Source organism: Aristolochia californica, unplaced genomic scaffold (genome assembly GCF_029961685.1).
Source record: "Aristolochia californica isolate CCGP_79_NKW_82.1479 unplaced genomic scaffold, dmAriCali1.0.hap1 SCAF_13, whole genome shotgun sequence".
In the NCBI taxonomy this organism is placed as follows: Eukaryota; Viridiplantae; Streptophyta; class Magnoliopsida; order Piperales; family Aristolochiaceae; genus Aristolochia; species Aristolochia californica.
Window position 1 is genome coordinate 6,595,731 of NW_027181804.1, and position 20,717 is coordinate 6,616,447.

The 20,717-nt window shown below is 39.4% G+C and overlaps 1 protein-coding gene, 1 non-coding gene and 1 pseudogene across 2 annotated transcripts; 2 read left to right on the plus strand and 1 right to left on the minus strand.

Moving 5' to 3' along the window:
- The first annotated feature begins 9,581 nt into the window (after nt 1–9,581).
- LOC137948770 (1-aminocyclopropane-1-carboxylate synthase-like) lies at nt 9,582–11,617 on the plus strand. The gene is made up of 4 exons (XM_068794934.1): nt 9,582–9,752; nt 9,871–10,002; nt 10,315–10,475; nt 10,627–11,617. Exons 1-4 carry the CDS (start codon nt 9,582–9,584, stop codon nt 11,615–11,617), a joined length of 1,455 nt encoding a protein of 484 aa, XP_068651035.1.
- Nucleotides 11,618–13,070: 1,453 nt separating this feature from the next.
- On the minus strand, nt 13,071–13,142 carry TRNAT-UGU (transfer RNA threonine (anticodon UGU)). The gene has a single exon. It is a non-coding gene; the product is annotated as a tRNA-Thr (tRNA).
- A 521-nt stretch (nt 13,143–13,663) lies between these two features.
- Nucleotides 13,664–14,773, plus strand: LOC137948595 (GTPase LSG1-2-like; annotated as a pseudogene).
- The last annotated feature ends 5,944 nt before the right edge of the window (nt 14,774–20,717 follow it).

Sequence of the window (20,717 nt, forward strand, 5' to 3'; positions counted from 1 at the left end):
ACAAGATTGGTCTCTCTAACCGTGGCCTATCTTGAGGGGACATGATAAGGGATTATCTTTCCTTCAGTTTAGGAGATAAGATTTCTTATCTTCCTTTCGATTTAAGAGATAAGATCTACATGATTATATTTATCCTTTCTGCTCTAAATTGTATAAATACCATTTTTAATCAATACAAATATGTGATTCACTTCAGCTTCTCATAACGTAGGCCTAAATTTATACTAGATTGGGCATCACATTTGCAATAGGAATGCTGGGCATATATCAAAATAACTCTGGTTTGGATTACTAGAAAACTACAGAGAAGGTCATGAGATATCTTGAAGGGACAGAATTTCATGTTCACATATAGATGATCTGACAACTTGGGGATTGTTGGGTACTCAAACTCTGCACTTTGTCGGTTATGTTGACTCACTTAAGTTACTTTTGGATACATCTTCATGCTAATTGGAGGAGCTCTATCTTGTAAAATACAAAACAATCTTTAATCACTATTTTTACTATAGAAGCCTGAGTTTTTCGTTTGTTTTGATACTACATCACGATGTACTTTATTACATCACTTCCTGCAGTCAGTCTTCAAATGCCACTACAGGTTTTCATTTTGTCGATCAATATCCCTTCTCGTTACCCAAAGGCTATAATACAAATCGAGTAGCTGAGATGCGATTCAACGAAGGGTAGTTGGATTTAGAAACCATTTTACTCGTTAATCTCCTAAAACATGCGTTCAGAAATTTTAAATTACGTAAGGCCACGTTATCTGTACTCGATAATACAAACAACTCACCGACATTCCTGACTTCAATATGACTCCTATCCTCTCAAACTCAATCGGTTGTCTCCTTCTAATTATGATTCTGAACGAGGCCAAAAGTTAAAATTTTCAAAACATACCTTTCAAAGGAACGTACCGCTCTAATCCGATCTTTAAGTAATGAAACTTAACTTTGGAAACGAAAATGAGTCCACAAATTGCAGCTTTCACGCACAGAATTCTCCTGATCATGTCGGAGCGATTTGATTGTGACATGACTTTCATTCCTGCTTTGGATTGGTATGAAATTCTATAACACCTGGGAGTAGATGTCTTTTTTGTCTCTTCGCTGCTTCTTGTAGGCATACAGTAGTCAAGGGTCAAAGCCGTCAGCTTAAGAAAACTAAAAAGACGCCACCGAGTTTTATTTGTTGAATCCTTGCGTTTGATCAAGGTCTGTAAGATTATTTTCATGCGATCAAATTAGAATCTGTATTAAACTGCATCCTTTTCGCATTCAAAATGCAAAAATTTCATCAGCTGGACGAGAATTCAATCTTCTCTCGCGTTGCGTCCACGCAGTAAGCTCCAGTTTTCTTGTCAGAGTTGTTGATGGAAGACCGGAGAATCTGTGATTAACTTCTTATATGTTAAGGTCTGTCAGTTGTCAAATAAATTTTCCAAACATCCCACGAATCGAATATCATCGAAATAGGAGAAAGAAACAACGGAAACCGCGAATTAACGTCACGAGTGTTCACAATTAACGTCACGAGTGATACTCTCCTCACCACGCCAATTTGGACCGGAAAACATCTTCTGGGCTTATAGTTCTGTAGCTGATCAACCATCTACAGATATAGAAACGGCACAGCACGCAACGATATCCTGTTTGCTTCACAAAGGGCGTCGCTCGAGGGATCGCAACAGCTATTCCTATATCAATATAGTAATATTTGGAGGAATTCATCAACAACAAACTTAAAATTTGAACTTCATCTTCATCTCCTGTTTTAAATTCATTTCATTCATCTACATGAAATTCAACTTCAAACTCGGTGTTACTATGGACTAGTTCATGTGCACTGAAAAACTGTTTCCAATGTTAGTACCCCAAAATGAGAAAATATAAAAAATAAGAAAATAAATAACTTGTAATAGTATACTTAATTAAAACATAATACTAAAACTTCAAACTAGGTAAAACAAACATGACGACTATACGAATAAATAATTTAATGTATAATTAAAATATATTAATATACTAATTAATTAAAATAGATATTATATTTATTTAATGATTGCAGTTGTATATTAATACAATAATTATGTGAGCCAATTAACTGTGCACATGATTAATTATAAAAAATAAATAAATAAACAAAAAAAATTGATCACATGCTAACTTTAACACACTATAAATAAACACTAAAAGCAGCACTAGAGGCAGTTGGGGCGGACACAATTGTATCATTCGGAGGGAAAACAATGCCTGAAAATAGGATTTGCAAGTTTTGTTTTTTACAAAAAAATCACACCTGCAAAACTCACACGTTTGAACTGCACGGGCGAGTTTGCATGCTGTGCGGGATGGGGCGTCGAGGGAGGAAAATAATTTTCTCCCTCAACTTAAGTATCCGGGGAGGTTCTATCTGGCGACAGTGAGAGCGGTGGCCGGCTAATCTGGCGACGATGGCAGGCGGTGGTAGGGTGGTGACGATGACTAGAGAGGGTTCATATCAGCTGTTCTGATTGGGGTACAATGTGGCGAGGTCGAGGCTAGGGTGTTGACGGCGATAGCGACGGGTGGCAGAGAAGGCGATGCGCAGGGGGAAGGATTAGGTGCAGCGGCGAGAGGGAGAAGGGAGATGGGGCCAAGAAAGAGATGAAAAAAATTTCGAAGGAAGAAGAGACGAGAGAAGGAGGAGACCGAGAGAGGGAGGGTGCGGGAGTGAGACCGAAAAATAAAATTCGACGAGGGTTTGAAGCACCACGCCCGTTTCATCCAGATGATTTGCAATGTTCTGCGGAATCCGGATTCTAGAAATTAAACCGTGGAGATGATTTTTAGATTCATCAACATGAATCACGCGGTGCTTCACTACGTCAAAAGATTAATTGAGTAATGCGGCTGAAATTCATCTCCTTCGTTAAGTTGACAAACACCCCCCCTAATGCAAATATAAGAATAAATAATGGATGAAATTAGATATTCTTGTCCATGAGAAAGTTTCTTCACTGTGACTTAAATGGTTAAATTTCTGGAGCGTTCTGGTTTTGAATGAAATTGTTAAGGACAATCGATGAAAGGTCTTTTTTTTAGTTTTTTTTTTGTTTTTAGCATATATCCACATTAATGGGCAGATTTTTTTTTCTTTTTGTATAAATTATGCTAACAACAAAAGCAATAAGATCCTAAATCATAAATATAAAGAGGAAAATAGGTCCCTTACTTTTTGAAACTCTTGTTTTGTGATCCTATCTATTAAGAATTTGTTGAATTGGAAGAGTGGGAGATTGAATGCCTTATAATTGTTGAAGATAATTGAATAAGAGAATTTGAAATTAAATTGATTGTCTCTTAATTGATGAGATGATAATCTTTATAGATATTTATACTAATTTAAACCATGGTTCTTAGCAAAGAGATGTAGTAATTCATTGACTTTACAAACTTGTGAACAGAAATCATAAGCAACATATGATCATTAATAACCATAACTTTATTTGATCCATTATATGGAGAAAGAGAGAGAAATTAAATTGATTTTCTCTTTATTGATGAGATAATTGTCTTTATAGATATTTATACTAATTTAAACCATGGTTCTTAGCAAAGAGATGTAGTAATTCATTGACTTTACAACATTTATCTTATATAATCTTCTCCCTTGATTCTAGTTCATGTCATCTTAAGATTTCTTGGAATTTTGGAATAGATTTGCTCCTTGTTTGGTCTTTTTCGTAGGACGTCGAGTTGTCTATCGATAAGCATACAACTTAACTAACAAGAGTAATCTACTTTTTATTAAATAAAGGAGACTCCAACAAGCATCTTAGCATATTTTGATTAAACATGAGAAGAACTTTAAAATAAAATTGATTTTATTGTATTTTTTATCTAAGTGGGGGTGGCAATTTGTCCCTACCCATTTATTTACTCAAACCTAATCCAAGATATAAATGGGTTAGGTATGGATTAATTCAACTGAACTGTGATTAATAGATGGATCAAATTCTGATTTGACTGATTAAAAAAAGTTGGATTAAAATCTAATTCCATATATTTTTAAATGAATATACGTATTTTTACATTTTTCACCCTTCTCATAAAAGGTTTTGATTCGACTCAACCCATGTTTAAGTTGGTCCGACCCGTATCCTACTCAAACCCAATCAGCATCTCGCCAAGATGTACCCCCCTGAAATATCTTTAATTTTGATATCGTACCTTTGGTGGCTGGAGGATGATGACGGCATGAAGCTTGGAATAATAGTGAACGTTAGCGTCGGTGTGGCGGTGTCTTCTGAGTTTCGTCTGGAATTTTTGTGATCGCATCGTCTTCGTGCACCTTCAATTTCTGGTGTTTTCTTAATCCTTGAAGACATGAACCATTACTTTTGACTGCTTGCATAAGACAATGAGAAGAGACAAGAAATTGACAGGGAGGAAACAATTTTTATATTTTCTGTCATCATTCTTTATGACTTTATTTCTCCATAAACAATAAATTTGAAGTGATCTTGGGATAGGGCTCTGACATAATCCAAGACGACACGATTTTTGGCTTTTAAAATATAATTTTTAACAAAAGTCATTTTCTTCGAGACTTCCTTGAGGTTAAAATTTATTTTTGTTCCCCGTCGTATTCGTGGGAAGCAAGCAATCAGTCTTACTGTACAAAACAGCATTCAGATTCAGCAACCGGTAGAAGTTGAAAGAATCCCAGATGAGACTTTTGTAAGCTACGGAGACGATGACGGTTTGTTTGAGGTTGAAAGTCTAAACCGGTGCCTGCTGAGAAACGGAGTGGAGGATTCATCGTTACTCATGGGAGGACCCCCCACTGTATTGAGACGAAGACGCTACGTCCCAAATGCCCAAATGGATTGATCATATTGGAGAGATGACGTCAAACGTCAATTTACTCCTGGATATTATATTTTATCTGTGGAGATGTGATCTCCTGTACTCGTTGGTCCAAGACTTTCCAATCACCTAGCTCGATGTGATTGGAACCAAATCCCGTCTCTCATCTGGGATGATCGACTGTCGTCATGGATGACTCTTCTGCCTCCGCACTCCAACTTGGATCCAAAGCTTAATTTTTCTGCTCCCGTCTTCTCATCTTGTTCTTGGGGAAAACGGATGTCCAACCCACCCAGTTTCTCTAGACACTGAAACAGACAAGTATACCTTCTAGAGTCTTAATATATAATAAGAGTACTCCAGGCAGGGGAGCAGAGATTAAGAGTTTAGGGATAAACAGCTGTTCATGACTGGGTTGATTAGTGTGAGCCACCATGGTATCAGACTTTGAAGCCAAATATATTTGCTTTCAGAAACACAAAAGGGAATCACAAAACCATGAATACAGAGAGCAAGGGAATGCATGCACGATCAGTTCCTAAGCTCTGAAAGCAAAAGACGTTCGAAACTCTTTGATAATATGACACGAGGAGTTGAATCGGCAGCCAAGAAAGCAGAAGACGTGGATTTGGCGCACGGTCACTTTTGACTTCTCCTATTTAATCTGCGTCCCTCGTTCGTTGGTTCTTTATGCTTAACGATCTGCCGCCTTCAACGGTCAATTTGGCTTTTTTTACTTTTTAAGTCTTGCATTAAAAATTAATCAAAATTACTGTGTACGTTAGTGGGCTGCTGCCATGAGGCTAGACTCACAACTTTCAAATTGCTAGGGAAGAGTCGTAATTTTGAACCTCATTGAACAATAATTACAATGTCATTGTAAGCCGGAATACTCAAAAGTAGTGTAAGATATATGGTAAGAATATATGCTTACTTTGGAATTATTTTGTTATCAGTTAAATTGATTAAACCAATCAGGTTAGTTGGCTTTCATTTATGTTCTGGTTTCATGATTTTTAGACCTGGTAGAGGGACTAAATCAATTGCACTTCCAACTGGGTTGTCTAGGGTCGATAACTATGACCTCTACAATCATGTTTGAAAAATCAATGTTTTTTTTTAGAGAAAATAAATGGGGGAAATTTAATTAAAATAATTTTTTTAATTAAATATGTATCAAAATAACTAACTCACAAACTTAATTTTAAAAATACCCAACTGTAAAGACTAACACATCATATTAGCATTGACTGTAATGTGTCACCATGTCATCTACCATGCTGCCAACCAAGGGGTACATCTGCCACATCATCAAATTTCCATGTTGGCATCCTGGTAGGCTGCCATGTCAGCCCTACTTTTTTCTCTCCTTTTTTTTTTTCATTATTGATTTAAGTTCTTTTGTAATTTAAAAAATATTTTGTAAAAAATTATTTTATGTTCTAAAATTCTTATTTGTTGGTACATGTTTATTACCTTCTATTTATTACAATAAAAAATATAAAATTATTATATTAATTATTTTAAAAAAATTATAATCGAATTAACACCTTTCATTTTCGATTTAAGATATTTCTTAATTTAAAAATAATTATAGTTTGAAAAGATTTTTTGGTTCATGTTTTATTACCTTCTATTTATTATATTTAAAAAAATAAATCGGTATATTAATTAATAATTAAAAAAATATTCTTCTAATTTAATTAACACCTTTCATTATCAATTTAAAAAAATTAATAATTTTAGTTTTTAAATTTTTATTTTTTGTACATGTTATCTTCTATTTATTATAAGAAAATTTTATATTGAAATTATTTAATTAAAATATCATACATTTTCTTATAATAATATGATTAATCTACATATAAATTAAAATTTCTTATAATAATATGATTAATCTACATATAAATTAAAATTTCTAATAATAATATGATTAATCTACATATAAATTAAAATTTCTAATAATAATATAATTTTTAATATATATATTATTTATAATAAATAAGGTAATAAAACATGTACCAAAAAATATTTTTAAAAACTAATTTTTTTAAAACATATTTTTAAATTAGAAAATATCTTAAATCGATAAAAAAGGTGTTAATTAGATTAGAAGAAGATTTTATGAATAATTAATATTCCAATTTATATTTTTATTATAATAAATAAAAGGTAATCAAATATGTACCACAAAATTTTAAAAAATTAAAATTATTTGTTACAAAATATTTTTGAAATTAAGAAATATCTTAAATTGATAATAAAAGGTGTTAACAAGATTAGAAGAAGATTTTTTTAAATTAATATAATAATTTGAGATTTTATATTATAATAAATAGACTGTAATAAAACATATACCAACAAATAAGAACTTTAATTTATAAATAAATTTTTATAATTTTTTTAAATTAAAAAAGAATTTAAATCAACTATACAAAGAAAATAAGAGAAAAAAATAGGGATGATGTGATAGTTTGGATGCTGACATGATAATTTGACGATGCAGTTGATGTTTCCCTTGGGTTGGTGACGTGACAGCTGATTTTTACAATACGCGGCAGTAAATGCTAATATGAGCGTTGGACTTTATACTTTTGTTAAAATTAATTGTTTTAATAAAATTCCCAAAAAAATCCCATCATTTTACGGTAATACCTTGCTTTCTCCGTAATTTCCTTCGGGTCTACATGGACGACCGACAGTGTACTTTCACAAGAGCTTCCGAGGAAAGAGGAAAGAAAGAAGACAGTTGGACAGAACTCGACGCAAAGAGATTAGGATAAGCAGAACTAGAAATTAGGTCTTCACGTGCGTAAGCTAGTTTTGGACTCATGTTCCTCGCCAAGCTTACTTACATGCATCGCTTCTCTCACCACGTCTACATTTGTCGGCAGTCTCCTTTCTCCTTACGCAAAGACTCGCTGGAATTGAGTAAGTGAGTAAGTGGAATTATGATCCATTGTCTGTATATTGTCTCTTGGTTTTTTTCTCGTCTTATCTCCCCAAATTCGTGAACTGAGAGCAGAAAAAGTTTGCCGATCATTCCGTTTCTATTTTACAGAAACTGAAAATCTTAACCCACCAAGTATCCATGGTTTTGTAATTTCGTGATCCTTAAATCCAGGCTAAATAAAGATGAAAATCGCACACGAATACAGCAGCTGATGGGACAATGCATTCGAATGTTTAAGGGTTTTCATTATTCAGAAAAATTAATAATGGTATTCAGGTAAAAAAGAGGACTGAAAAACGCCGATTGGGGTCGTGTGGGTTAAATCATGGCAGCGCTGTGTCAGTGAAGCAACTGTGCCCGTTCCTTCATTTTGTCCCTCTCTGTTTGGTTTTTGCAATCTGCAGAGCTGTAAGTTTTTAATGAATCCATGCGATTTGTGGGGCAATCGAATTCTGCTTGCTCATGGGTCTGCTGTCAAAGCTAAAGCTTCCGTTTTTCAATCCTTTTCGTACGTTGGATCCACCGACGGTTTGCGCGTTTTAGCTCAACAACCCAATACAGAAGAAACCTTGATGGATGAGACGGTCGTAACTGCAGTCTCCGACTGCCTACACCATCAGCAGGAAGATAGAGAGTGGGAGAAGTTGGAAACCTTGAACCTTCTTTAAATGAACAGTAAACAGGATCTCATTACTTCGCTGCTTAATCTTCTATCCAGTAGGAATATTGCGTTTTAAGCGTTCATTTCAATGAGCAAACCTGAGCGTTAATCTGGTCAATATTTGGACGGTCTAAAGTGTTATCATTCCCACGACTAACTACAAGGGACCAACATAAATTCGCTTAGCTTACCTTCTCCATTATTCTCTTCCACGAATAGAGAGAGCTACTTCAGGTGTTCACATTAAGGTCTCTGTGTCGAACGTTGACAAACTGCCTTGACTTACATGAAGGAAGGAAAGATTAAAGAAAGATGAGACCATGTTACACAGGTGAACTCGTTTCTATCTGGACAAGCCAAAGCTTATTCAAAATGTAGCCAGACAAGCATCAAATCATCTTCCAAAGCGCGCTTCTGGATTGAACATGAGGTAATATGCACTTATTCCTTTCTGGACAAAATAGGAAAGGTTGAAGGGAGCACGATCCGTGTTGCTCCTTTACAAGCATGTTTCAATTGCTTCCATTGGCTTAACGAGAGGGGGTGGAGGGGGTCGTGCATCACGCTGTACAGTACAATTCATAGCGAACTGTTTATAACGATGCTCTGGACCGGAGAGGCACCGCCCAGCCGTGCAGCGCTGGAGGCGGTCCAACACGCTTGGAGTGAAGACGAGCACGTGATATTACCTAAAGAGGCGAGACGGCGCAAGGGGAAAGGCGGTGGGAAAGTCTGGCTTGTTACTGATTGTGACAAGTCCAGACGCCCATTTGTTTACAATAATGTTAGCACCATCACCACCAGAGTTCAAAAGCTCGCTTTTATTACCAGAAGGATTCTTGGGGACCACCTTATTGGGAGCCTTCGATTTCTTCTCCTCGGCCACATCACGTTTACCATCGGCCACAAGCTGAAACTTGGACGACGGGGGGAGGAGAAGGAAATGTCCACCTCGAGTGACTAGGAAGGTTGAACGTTGAACGGTCTCACCCATCATCTATAAATCCGACATTCGCTCCACTTTTCTCTCATCATCTCTGCCATCTGCATCCCCTCGGCTCTCCGACGCTTGCGCTCTATTTGTTTCCCGTGTTTCGTTTCCACAAAGAGATAAATGGGGTTTGCCGTAAACGAAGACTTCTCCTTGCTCTCAAGGATTGCAACTAATGACGGCCACGGCGAGGTCTCGCCTTATTTTGAAGGGTGGAAGGCCTACGATCGCGATCCCTTCCACCCCACCAAGAATCCTGGCGGGGTTATACAGATGGGTCTCGCCGAAAATCAAGTATATATATACACCCGTTTTCTCGCTCATTAATTGCAGATGTTCTCTATTCCAGAGTAATTAAAGAATTTCGATTGCGAGTTGCGGTTTTGCTCATTTGAGTTTGTCTGTTTTGCAGCTTTCGTTTGACATAGTAGAGGAATGGATTAGGAAGAACCCCTCCGCTTCCATCTGCACACCTGAAGGCCTTTCGGAGTTCCGGGAAACTGCAATCTTCCAAGACTACCATGGGCTTCCGGAATTCAGAAATGTAAAGACTGAGTCAACTCTTGCTGACTTTCCTTTCAGTTCTGCGACTTTTACATTTTTATTTCTCTTTTTATAGCTACGACTGATGTCTGACAGATCACTTACTGATTAAAAAAATCGAATTTCGATACACAGATGGGGGTTGCTGCACCCGACAGTGGCTGCTCTTCTTCTAGCATTTATTACTTTTTTTTTCTGTAGATGTTGCTGTTGCAACAAACGGCTTAACGACGACGCTTGTTACAAGTTAAAATGTTGTTGTCATTAGCTTATTATATAAGATGAGTCAACATTAATAATGGCATGTATACAGGCTGTAGCCAAATTTATGGAGAAAATCAGAGGAGATAAAGTCAAGTTCGATCCTGACCGGATTGTTATGAGCGGTGGAGCCACAGGAGCCCATGAGATGGTTGCGTTCTGTTTGGCAGATCCTGGAGATGCTTTCCTCGTCCCTTCCCCTTATTACCCAGGGTACGTTCTCTTCCCTTGCGTCCCCGTTCCCTTGAGCAGTTCCAATTCATGTAGGCCGTTCGGTTTACCTATCCTCCTTGCCAGTCTCGATTCTCATTCTTTCGATGTCCCAACTTAATTAAAAATAGGCTTTTTTGTCTTTCATTTTCAGGTTTGATCGAGACCTGAGGTGGCGAACCGGAGTGCAGCTACTACCAGTTGTTTGCGAGAGCTCAAACAATTTCAAGATCACCAGAGCTGCCTTGGAAGCTGCTTATGAAAAGGCCCAAGAAGAGAAGATAAGAGTGAAAGGGGTTCTGATAACAAACCCATCAAACCCGCTAGGAACGCTTCTGGACAGACAAACATTAAGGAGCATCGTCACCTTCATCAATGAGAAGAACATCCACCTGGTCTGCGACGAAATCTATGCTGCCACCGTCTTCAGCCAGCCTAATTTCATCAGCATCTCCGAGATAATAGAGGAAGGCATCGAGTGCAACAGAGATCTCATCCATGTTGTGTATAGCCTGTCCAAGGATCTGGGTTTTCCAGGCTTCAGAGTGGGTATTGTCTACTCGTACAACGACAATGTTGTGAATTGTGGTCGTAAAATGTCTAGCTTCGGACTGGTGTCAACGCAGACCCAGCATCTGATCGCCGCCATGCTTTCGGACGAGGAATTCGTGGATAAGTTCTTGGCAGAGAGTGCAAGAAGGCTGGCAAAAAGATATATGTTCTTCACTCGGGGGCTCTTACCAGTGGGGATAAGTTGTTTGAAGAGCAACGCCGGGCTCTACTGCTGGATGGACTTAAGAAAACTCCTTAAAGAGCCGACAGTGGAGGCGGAGATGGCTCTATGGCGAACCATAATTCACAACGTGAAGCTCAACGTATCTCCTGGTTCATCTTTCCACTGCACGGAGCCTGGATGGTTCAGGGTTTGCTTCGCAAACATGGACGACGACACCATGAAAGTCGCCCTTCAGAGGATCAGAACTTTCATGTTCCAAGCCCACGAGGTGGCAATTCCGGCAAAGAACAAAAGGTGGCAGCTGCCGAATCTCCGCCTCAGCTTCTCCTCCATGCGAAGCAGATACGACGATGTCATGTCTCCACATGCAATGTCCCCTCACTCGCCGCTCGTCCGTGCCACCACCTGAGATACCCAACGTCCGGGCAGCTCAAGCGTAGAGAACTAAAATGCTGAAATCAGAAGTTCGCGTGCTACCTAGTAGTTTTAACAGCATGGTTGCAGAGCATCAGGTGCCATTACTGCGACACCATGCCATCTTAACAGAGCCGTACTTTCAGTCCGGCTTCTAATATCAATAATTTGAGTGGATGGAATTTAGATGAATTTTCCTGTTTTTTTTTTTTGTCTGTTATTGCCTTTTCTAAAGGGTGTAAGATCATTTTTTAAAAAAAAAGGGCAATGAGAGTATCTCGGTGTGACTTTAACAAGCTCTCTCCCAGTGTACTCATGCATGCACACAGCCCGCACGAACGGAGTGATACGAATCAATGCGGTTCGGCTGCAGGGGGGGTGGGCGGCGTCTACTTAACCATGGACTAGGTTAAATGCATTTGGCCATCACTATCAAAAGCACTGAAGTTGTGGTCCATGCCAAAGGTGCAAGAACAAAAGAAAATTATAAAAATACCAAATGGTGTAAGGTCCAATCTCTAATTAGTCTCCACTTAGCTCTTCATAATAATTTGATCCCGTGTTACGATAGTGGATCCAAAATGACTACAAGTCATGGTGGAAATTGCTTATTGCTACTCCGACCGAAGAAAATCGTCAAAGGCATGAAGAAAATTTGAAGATTTGATGTTTTCGTAATACCTTTCTCATGCAATGAATAGAGTTTCCTCACAAATTTTTTTCTAGGGTTTTCTCATATTTCTCTCTAATGGAGTTCAACCACCCTATATTTTTTTCTCTCCCTAAGCTTACCCCTTTTTTCTCTTGTACACATACTAGGGGATAATATCACTACTAATTCTCCCTTTGATGCGGATGTGACACCTTCCCTTATGCTTTGCCACCTTTATTTGAATGTGGAGCCTCCCTCCTTAAGATGTCAGAGATCGCCCATGCTGCTTGGGTGAAGCAATCTTACAATGTTATATGTCACTTTTTGTTCATATAGCACCTAACTGGTGGTTTAGGTGGCATCCCCTTTTCATTTGATTTTAGTTGAATAGATGGGTAAGGATTGAACTCTTCTTGGTTTTTTTTTTTCTTTGAAGTGGGCTTGTCACCCAACATGGGCCAACACCTATTACCTTTTTTAAGTCTACATCCTTTGGGAAATTGTGGGTCCAGCTCATATATGGATTTGCTACGGGCCGAAGAGACCAGAGGGAAATCTGGCGGGAGAGGCTACTCAATACGGCGAGACTACGTTGCCACAGCTTCGGGTTTCATGAGAAAGGCGAGCTGCGACGCCTCACGCGTGCGAGCATTGACCTAAGGGCACGTGATGCGTGTGGGGCATGACATCGCACGGGGGCGTAGTGCACGCGTTGTTTGTGCTGGTTCACATGTGGCGTGATTTCCCGTCTTTATACTTATAGATTCTGGTTTTTTACATTAAAAAATAAAAAATATGCCCTCACGCAGGATCGAACTACGGACCTTCAGTTTACAAGACTGACGCTCTACCACTGAGCTATAAGGGCATTTGACTGTTTTTCTCTTACTTAATTTTATTATTCTTTTAAAAATTCCGAAATCTGCTGGTTTGGGTTGCTTGGTACAAACAACTTAAGCTTCTGGCGTTAATTTTCTCAAAAACAATAATGTATATAATGAAAATTTATTAAAAAATGATTCATGGTGGCATTCAAGATGGACCATGACCTGCTGTTAAGACTCTAGCCCATCTCTTTGGCTGATGTGTTTCTTGTCTTTAGAAGTTGAAGGGGATTCTACGATATTACTGCCTAGTTTATGACATGTGTAGCATTTCTATGAAGCTGTTCATGGTACCTCCTCCATATCTGTTGGTTGAAGGAACTGGTTATCAATGCTTAGTTTTGGGTCGTCCCCCCTTTACTAGTTCTTCATGTATCCATCCCCCACTGGCACTCCCTTTCTAGATAGGAGTACTGGGTAGCTTCTCCTCATTAGAAAGTTTTTTGCATGCTGAGATTTTAACAAGAGTGCTGGTAAGACTTGATGGATCCAACGTGGGCTGGAGATGAATGGGGAAAATGACCGAAGGTATTGGCTTACTGTTTCATCTACTGCTAAGGTAATATGGCAGGCTGATAATTTCCAACCTGGACATTTTACAGAAAGAGATGGGCTGAGTATTTCACCCTTCATGGCATTCTTTTTTGTGTTTTGGTCTGCCAAAGCTGCTTCTGCCAGTCTTCAAGGCATGAAGTTGAGCAGTTCCCTGAATCCAGTGGGGGAGGAAAACAATCTTGATGCAGATACTAAAATTTCTGGTAGAGATGAACTTTTGGCTCGCCTGAAAACTGAAGCAGAAGCTATTGCCTCACACAGGAAACAATCAGGCTCAAATGGTTGCAATAGATTTCCTCTCTCTGGTGCAGGCATTCCCCCATCTAAGCATGTGTCTGTGGGATTTGTTGGCTACTCCAACGTTGGAAAAAGTTCAACTATTAATGCACTCGTTGGCAAGAAGCGGACTGGAGTCACTTCAACTCCTGGGAAGACGAAGCATATCCAGACGTTAAGCATTTCTGACGAGCTGGTTCTCTGTGATTGCCCTGGTTTAGTTTTCCCTTCCTTTTCCAGCTCTAGGTATGAAATTATTGCTCGTGGGGTATTACCAATTGATCGAATAACTAAACATAGAGAAGCAGTACAAATTGTTCTTGAAACAATCTATAATATCTCCTTGCCAAAGCCTAAACCCTATGAACCGCAGACAAGACCTCCTCTGGCTTCAGAACTCTTGAGAGCTTACTGCTCATCACGTGGTTATGTTGGTTCAAGCGGACTTCCTGATGAAACTAGGGCAGCTCGGCAGATTTTTAAAGACTATATTGATGGAAAGTTGCCTCACTATGAAATGCCTCCTGGTCCAGGATGGTCTCCAGATGGTGGTGGAGGCATTGATGATCAAGGAGAAGGACCTAGTGTTGAACCCGAAGCTCTGCTAAATGACCTGGAGCCATTTGACAATGTCAGCGCCATTTCGTCCTCTGCTGCTAAATAGGGTTCGACCAACAACAGCACTTCACATAACCATCACAAGAAGCTGCAGAAAAAGAAAGACTGTTCGTGGAGGGTTCAAAATGATGATGGGGATAGGATGCCTGTTGCAAAAAAGTATTAGCCGAAATATTCCAGGCTTCATGAGAGGCTCTTGATCGAGTGATAAGTGGAATAAAAGATGGAATGAGAGAACCGACAAAAACACAAAAAATCACCTTATCCTGACAAAGCCATGTAATGTATTTAGGATTGAGAGTGGCAAGATCATTAACTATCTTTGTGGCTGAAGGCACATGATATGAACCGTCAACAAACTTGAAGAGATCATAACTAAAAAGAATAGCCTCCATTTGAAGTTTCCAGCTAAAATAATTGGTGGAAGTGAGTTTGACCGAATTGTGGATGTAGAGTACAAGTGGTGTGTTTGGTTATTGGCATTGGGAATAGTGATTTGAGTATCTTCAGGTGCCATGTGTATAAAATCAGCTTCTCGAGCTTCTTCTTTTTTACTCGCATGTGTAAGAGTCATACGTGTGCACTATACTTCTTCCCGAATTCAATTAAAATCAGACATTGGATTAAACCGAAGGTCGGGGGAAAAATATGGGAAGAAGAAGAGGGAAGGGGAATACCCGCGGCGACGGAGGGAGGGCGCGCAGTGGCACGGTACTGCTGACTCTTGCGACTGTGGGACGACTTGCAATGGTAGCTGAACGAAGGCGATGGGGAGTTGCTGTCGACGGCGGCAGTGGTGAGATACTATCTCGGGTCAATGCAGTGACGACAATGGCGGGATCGACAACAGCGGCAGCGAGTGAGATGGCAAAAAAAATAAAAAAATAGAGTGATCAAAGAGTTAGAATTGGACCTTCTTCAAGACTGTTGGTGTGGGGCGTTGGGATGCCGAGCAGTGGCTCAGGTGCGATCGTTGTCAACTTTTAGAGGTTCCACCAGAGCTGGGTCACTTGATGGCGGTGATTTGGACGAACTCGGTGACGACAGAGATGAAGGAACAAAGTTGCGGCTCTGGTGTGGCTCTCGTGCTTCAGTGACGCCAGAGAGGAGAAATCAGGGAGTTCAAAGCTCTAATACCACATAGAATATGAAGAATAAATAATTTTCCGAAACTTTACATTCATCAATACAGGTATCTATAGGGTACAAAGAGATAAGATTTTACACTCCCCTCCCCTCTTGTTACGAGTAATAGAAAACGAAAGGGAACAGGAGGCCACCCTCCCCTCCCTTTTTTCCATGATAGTGTCGTCCCTTCCCTTTTTCGGACAACGAAGAACCCCTCATCGTTGTGGAGGGGACGACGAAGCCCTTCCAAAAAAGAGAGGGGAAGGCTTTGACAAAGTGAGCGTGGGATTTCAATTCCACTTTGGCTGAAATGGGATCTCAGTCTCTCGAACTGTAATCATATCGGAGAAGAACTCTCGTTCTCATAAGTAATAAAAGTTGGTGATTTTGTATTCCTGATGGATGGGATGTGCCAGAATGTAGGTCTGTGTGATAGGCGATGGACTAATGGGTGACAGTTTTGCAAAAGGCGGGGTTCGGAGATGATGAAGGGTTTGTTGAGTTTTAGGAAGTAAATTGTTCAATTGGGGCGCTGCACATTAGAGGATGTACGATCTTCTTGGGGCTCCTTAGAATAGGATTTCATGGCTGAAACGATGGAAATGATCTATTCATGTGGGTTTTGATAAAGGCGTGTTATTAAGCAATGCTGCACCACACTTCCAAACACTTTTGAATTGGATGACGTATTTTACGAGCAAACAGCTCAAGACCTGAAAGACAAATTACTGTGGGAATGATGTTGTAGCCTTCACGAGAAGGAACTGGGGCAGGACCCCATACATCAGAATAAAGAAACTGTAATGGTTTGGTGGATTGTTGATCGGATGATTGAAAGGGCAATTAGGAGCTTTTGGCTTGGAGTAGGCAGAACAAAGACTTGGTGAATCAGGGATAGAGATCGGTAGAAATTGTTGAGAGATAATACGATGAACAAGACACATAGAAGGTGCCTGAGACGAGAGTGCCATTGAGAAGAAGTGGTCTGCTCACCAACTAAGGCCAGATGTAGAGACGTTGTAGAGGAAGGTGGAGAGGCTGGAAAAGTGTAGAGACCATTACGTACGAGACCATGAAGTAGAGGAGTCCCCGTCCTTGAATCCTTCACAAATAAATAAGAATCATGAAATTCAAAGACAACACAATTATCAAAGCAAAATTGATGGACAAAGATTAATTTTTTTGTTATGTTAGGAACATGAAGTAATTGTTTAAGAGAGAAAGAATGAGAGAGGGAAGTGAACTCAGAATCACCAATATTCTCAATTGGGAGTGCAGTGCCATCACCTATACGGATCTGATCTGTACCAGAGTAGGATGTGGGGTTGAAATGGAGATGGATGAGATTTGAGATAAGATGGTTTGTGGCTGTTGTATCTGGATACCAGGTTTGATCTGGAGTGGATGTTGTAGAGGTGAAGTTGGCATTGAACGAGGGAGGCGGTTCACTTTGGACTGCATGATCAAACCTATTGTAGCATTTGATGACAGTGTGGCCAACCTTTTCACATACTTGACAGGTGTGTTTGGAATGGGGAAGGGATGAAGATTGGTTAGAAGTATGAAAGGTATTTGATGAGTTAAAATTGTGGCGTCCCCTACCACGATACCAATAACCCCAGCGAATATTGCCACAAGTGTTACCTCGGCCTCTATTAGAGATTGTGAAGTTGGTGGTAAGTGAGATGAGTGAGAGAGACGACTCTCATGGTAAGTAGCAGGCTGTAAATTTATTCAGAGGATAAGGGATCAATACGAGCAACAACTAAGGTGACAAAGGCATCATAGTCACTGCTCAGTCCCGCAAGCAAGTAGGAGATAAATTTTGGTTGAGAGAGTGCTGTTCTGAAAGCACTCATGGTGTTAGATAGATGCTTGACCTTGTGGAATGATCTGGGCATGAGATTGAGAGGTAAAGAGGTTTTCGATGGCAGCCCAGACCTCCTGAGCCGTGGATTTTCCAATGACTTGTGCAATCAAATTTTTTGATAGGGAAGAAATAATATCGCTAAGGTAGTCTGGGTTAGGTGTTTGTTGATCTGGTAAGAAAGGAGGAGGTGGCGCTGTTGTCCCATCGACAAACTGAAACAGCCTCTGGCCTTTCAGATATGGAACCATCTGAGCTCATCAGAGGAGATAATTGTCGTGGGTGAGTTTAACGGAAACAAGATGATTGAGATGAGGTATAAGAGGGGAGGGAGTAGGGGGATTTGAAGTGAGAGGAAGAGAGGCATTGTCGGCCATGGAAGACATTTGTCTATTGATAGCTTCTGATACCATGTAAGAGCAGATTCACTCTGATAAAATGTAAAAACAGAGACGACTTCATAAACAGAGAAACAAAGACCTTCGAAAAATTTCATCATTCATATTTTCTAAATAGTATACATGACTCCTTTTATAGGTTGGACTTGCCGACAATGGATGAGATGAAAATACAAACAAAAATTGGGTGTGATTTTAGTGCTGTTTGCGTAATGTTGTTACTACAGAAAACACGTCTTTTGTATAAGTATTATTTCCAAAAGGTTCTTCTTGCGTGGATGATGCTGAATCTTCAGGAGCTGCTGAGTTGGAGTTGGAGGCTGACTTGACTTGATCACTAACATGTGGTATGTGAAGATTGTCTGCTCTTACTCGAGGCTCCTTCTTCATTCCTGTCTTTTTCTATAGGAGATGCCCCATGTTTGATGAATTTGAGCTCTTTCCAAATAGATAATTGAGTAGGCTCACCAACCATATATAGAACATCAAAACTCTTATAGCTTCCACCGATTCTCTACTCTCAGCATTGCTTTATGCTTCTGCTGTAATGTCCATCCAAAGAAATTTCAAACTAACGAATCAAAGACACGAAACAAAGATTCTTTTTTTCATTCGTAACCAAAAGATTATGCTGAAGTGAAATAGAAAACAACAAATTTGGCGTCTCTCTGTAACTCTGTTATTTTATTACAGAGAAAGGAGGGGAGGAGCAAGCCGCCACTGCTGTCCCATTTTTGGTGGACGAAAGGAGACGCCACCCCTCCAGTTTCTTGCTCAGTGGGAAGGAGTGGATTTCCCACTAGCTTGCAAGGGAGAAGGAGAAATTTAAAACACAATTAATAATAAGTATTAGTTAATTAATTTTTATAGATTAGGATCTTTCTTAATGTCACAATACTAAGTTTGACTTTATTCTTTAAAGATTTGAGCTCTGAGGAAACTGTGAATGACAAGGTACCAACAACATCAACATCAAACTCGCTCCATCAAGTTTCCTGAAGAGAAGAAATCATTTTAGTTAAACTAATTTATCTCTAACCTAAACTGCAAACAATCGTAAGGAAGAAAAGCTTAGTTGAGAAGAGGAAGACAATGATTTTTTTCTGAGATTCGCCAAAGGCCATGGCATTCCATGAACATTGAATAGACCTGCTCATTGTGAAATTTAACTAGATAAGAGAATTGATAGATTTTAAGAATCTCCTTTCAGATCTTTACAGTGTATATTTATACAAAAACTCTCCATAACTTCCTCCTGTACATAAGCTATTCAAAAATAACAAACACTATCACAACGTAACAAAGTTGTTGGCCAAAAATATCAGTTGCAATATCCTTTGTTTTGACTGGGCACTCTTGTTCCGAAATATCAGTTGCAATCTTCTCTGTTTTGACTGGGCACTCTTGTTCCCTTGGTTGCCACTGTGTCATGAGAAGCAGGTTCAGTTTTATCTCCAATACGCCCCCTCAACCGAATGGGCAAATCTTGAACATGAAGGTTGGTTCACAGGAGATGAAAACGAACGGATGACAGTGGTTTAGTTAATAAATCCACAAGTTGGTGTTTAGTGGATAGAAATGAGACCTGAAGTTTTTTTGCTAAGACTTGATCCCGAACATATGAAAGTCTACTTTAATATGTTTGGTTCTGGCATGGAAGATTGGATTAGAGGACAACTAAGTAGCTCAAATATTATCACACCATAATATTGGACTAGTCACTAAGGGAAGCCACAGATCATGAAGTATGGATTGAAGCCAATGGAACTCTACCGCTGTGTTGGAGAGGGATTTATATTCTGAATCAGAGTTACTGCGGGCAACAGTTCGTTGTTGTTTACAGCTTCAACTGATAAGATTGGATCTATGAACAATGTAGTATGCCCCAATACTACGTCGGTCATTACTACATTGTTCATCTTTGTCGCCAGCCCAATCGGCATCACTATACCCTTATAGAAAATGATCTGAAGTACTTTGTAAACGAAGTCCATAGCTCACCGTAGATTTGAGATACCAAAGAATTCTCTTGACAGCTTGCCAATGAGTGTCTTTGGGTTGATGCATGAATTTGCTAACACGGTGGACCGCAAAAGCAATATCTGGACGAATGAAGCCCAAGTAATGTAATGCTCCAACTGTGCTTCGATAAAGTTAAGGGTCAGAAAATCATGACCTTCAAACTTAGATAAAATGCAATTGATACTCATAGGAGTTGAAAATGGCTTTGCTTCATGCATGTGAACCCGTTGAAGCATGTCGGCCACATATTTTCTTTGTGTTAAAAAAAGATCATGACCATCGAACAAAGCCTCTACACCGAGAAAAGAAGATAGAGTGCCTAAATCTTTGATAGGAAAAATACCTCCAAGTTGTTGAATAAATTTGTCAATCGCATTTGAAGAGAATATGTGGCCGACCTGCTTCAACGGGTGCACGTGCATGAAATATAAGGATGAAAATAGAGAAGTAGTCGTGATGAAGTGTGAATAAAGAGGTATCTGCCTTTGAACCAACGAATCCCATTTGCTGCAGTGTTTAAGTCATTTTAGAATACCACTCGAGGAACTTGTTTAAGACCATATAAGCTCTTCTTTAAGTGGCACACACGAGTAGGAAAATCAGAGTGAACATACCCTTGAGGTTGTTGCATATAAACTTCTTCCTGCAACTGGCCATGTAGAAATGCATTCTGGATATCAATCTGTCGAATGCTC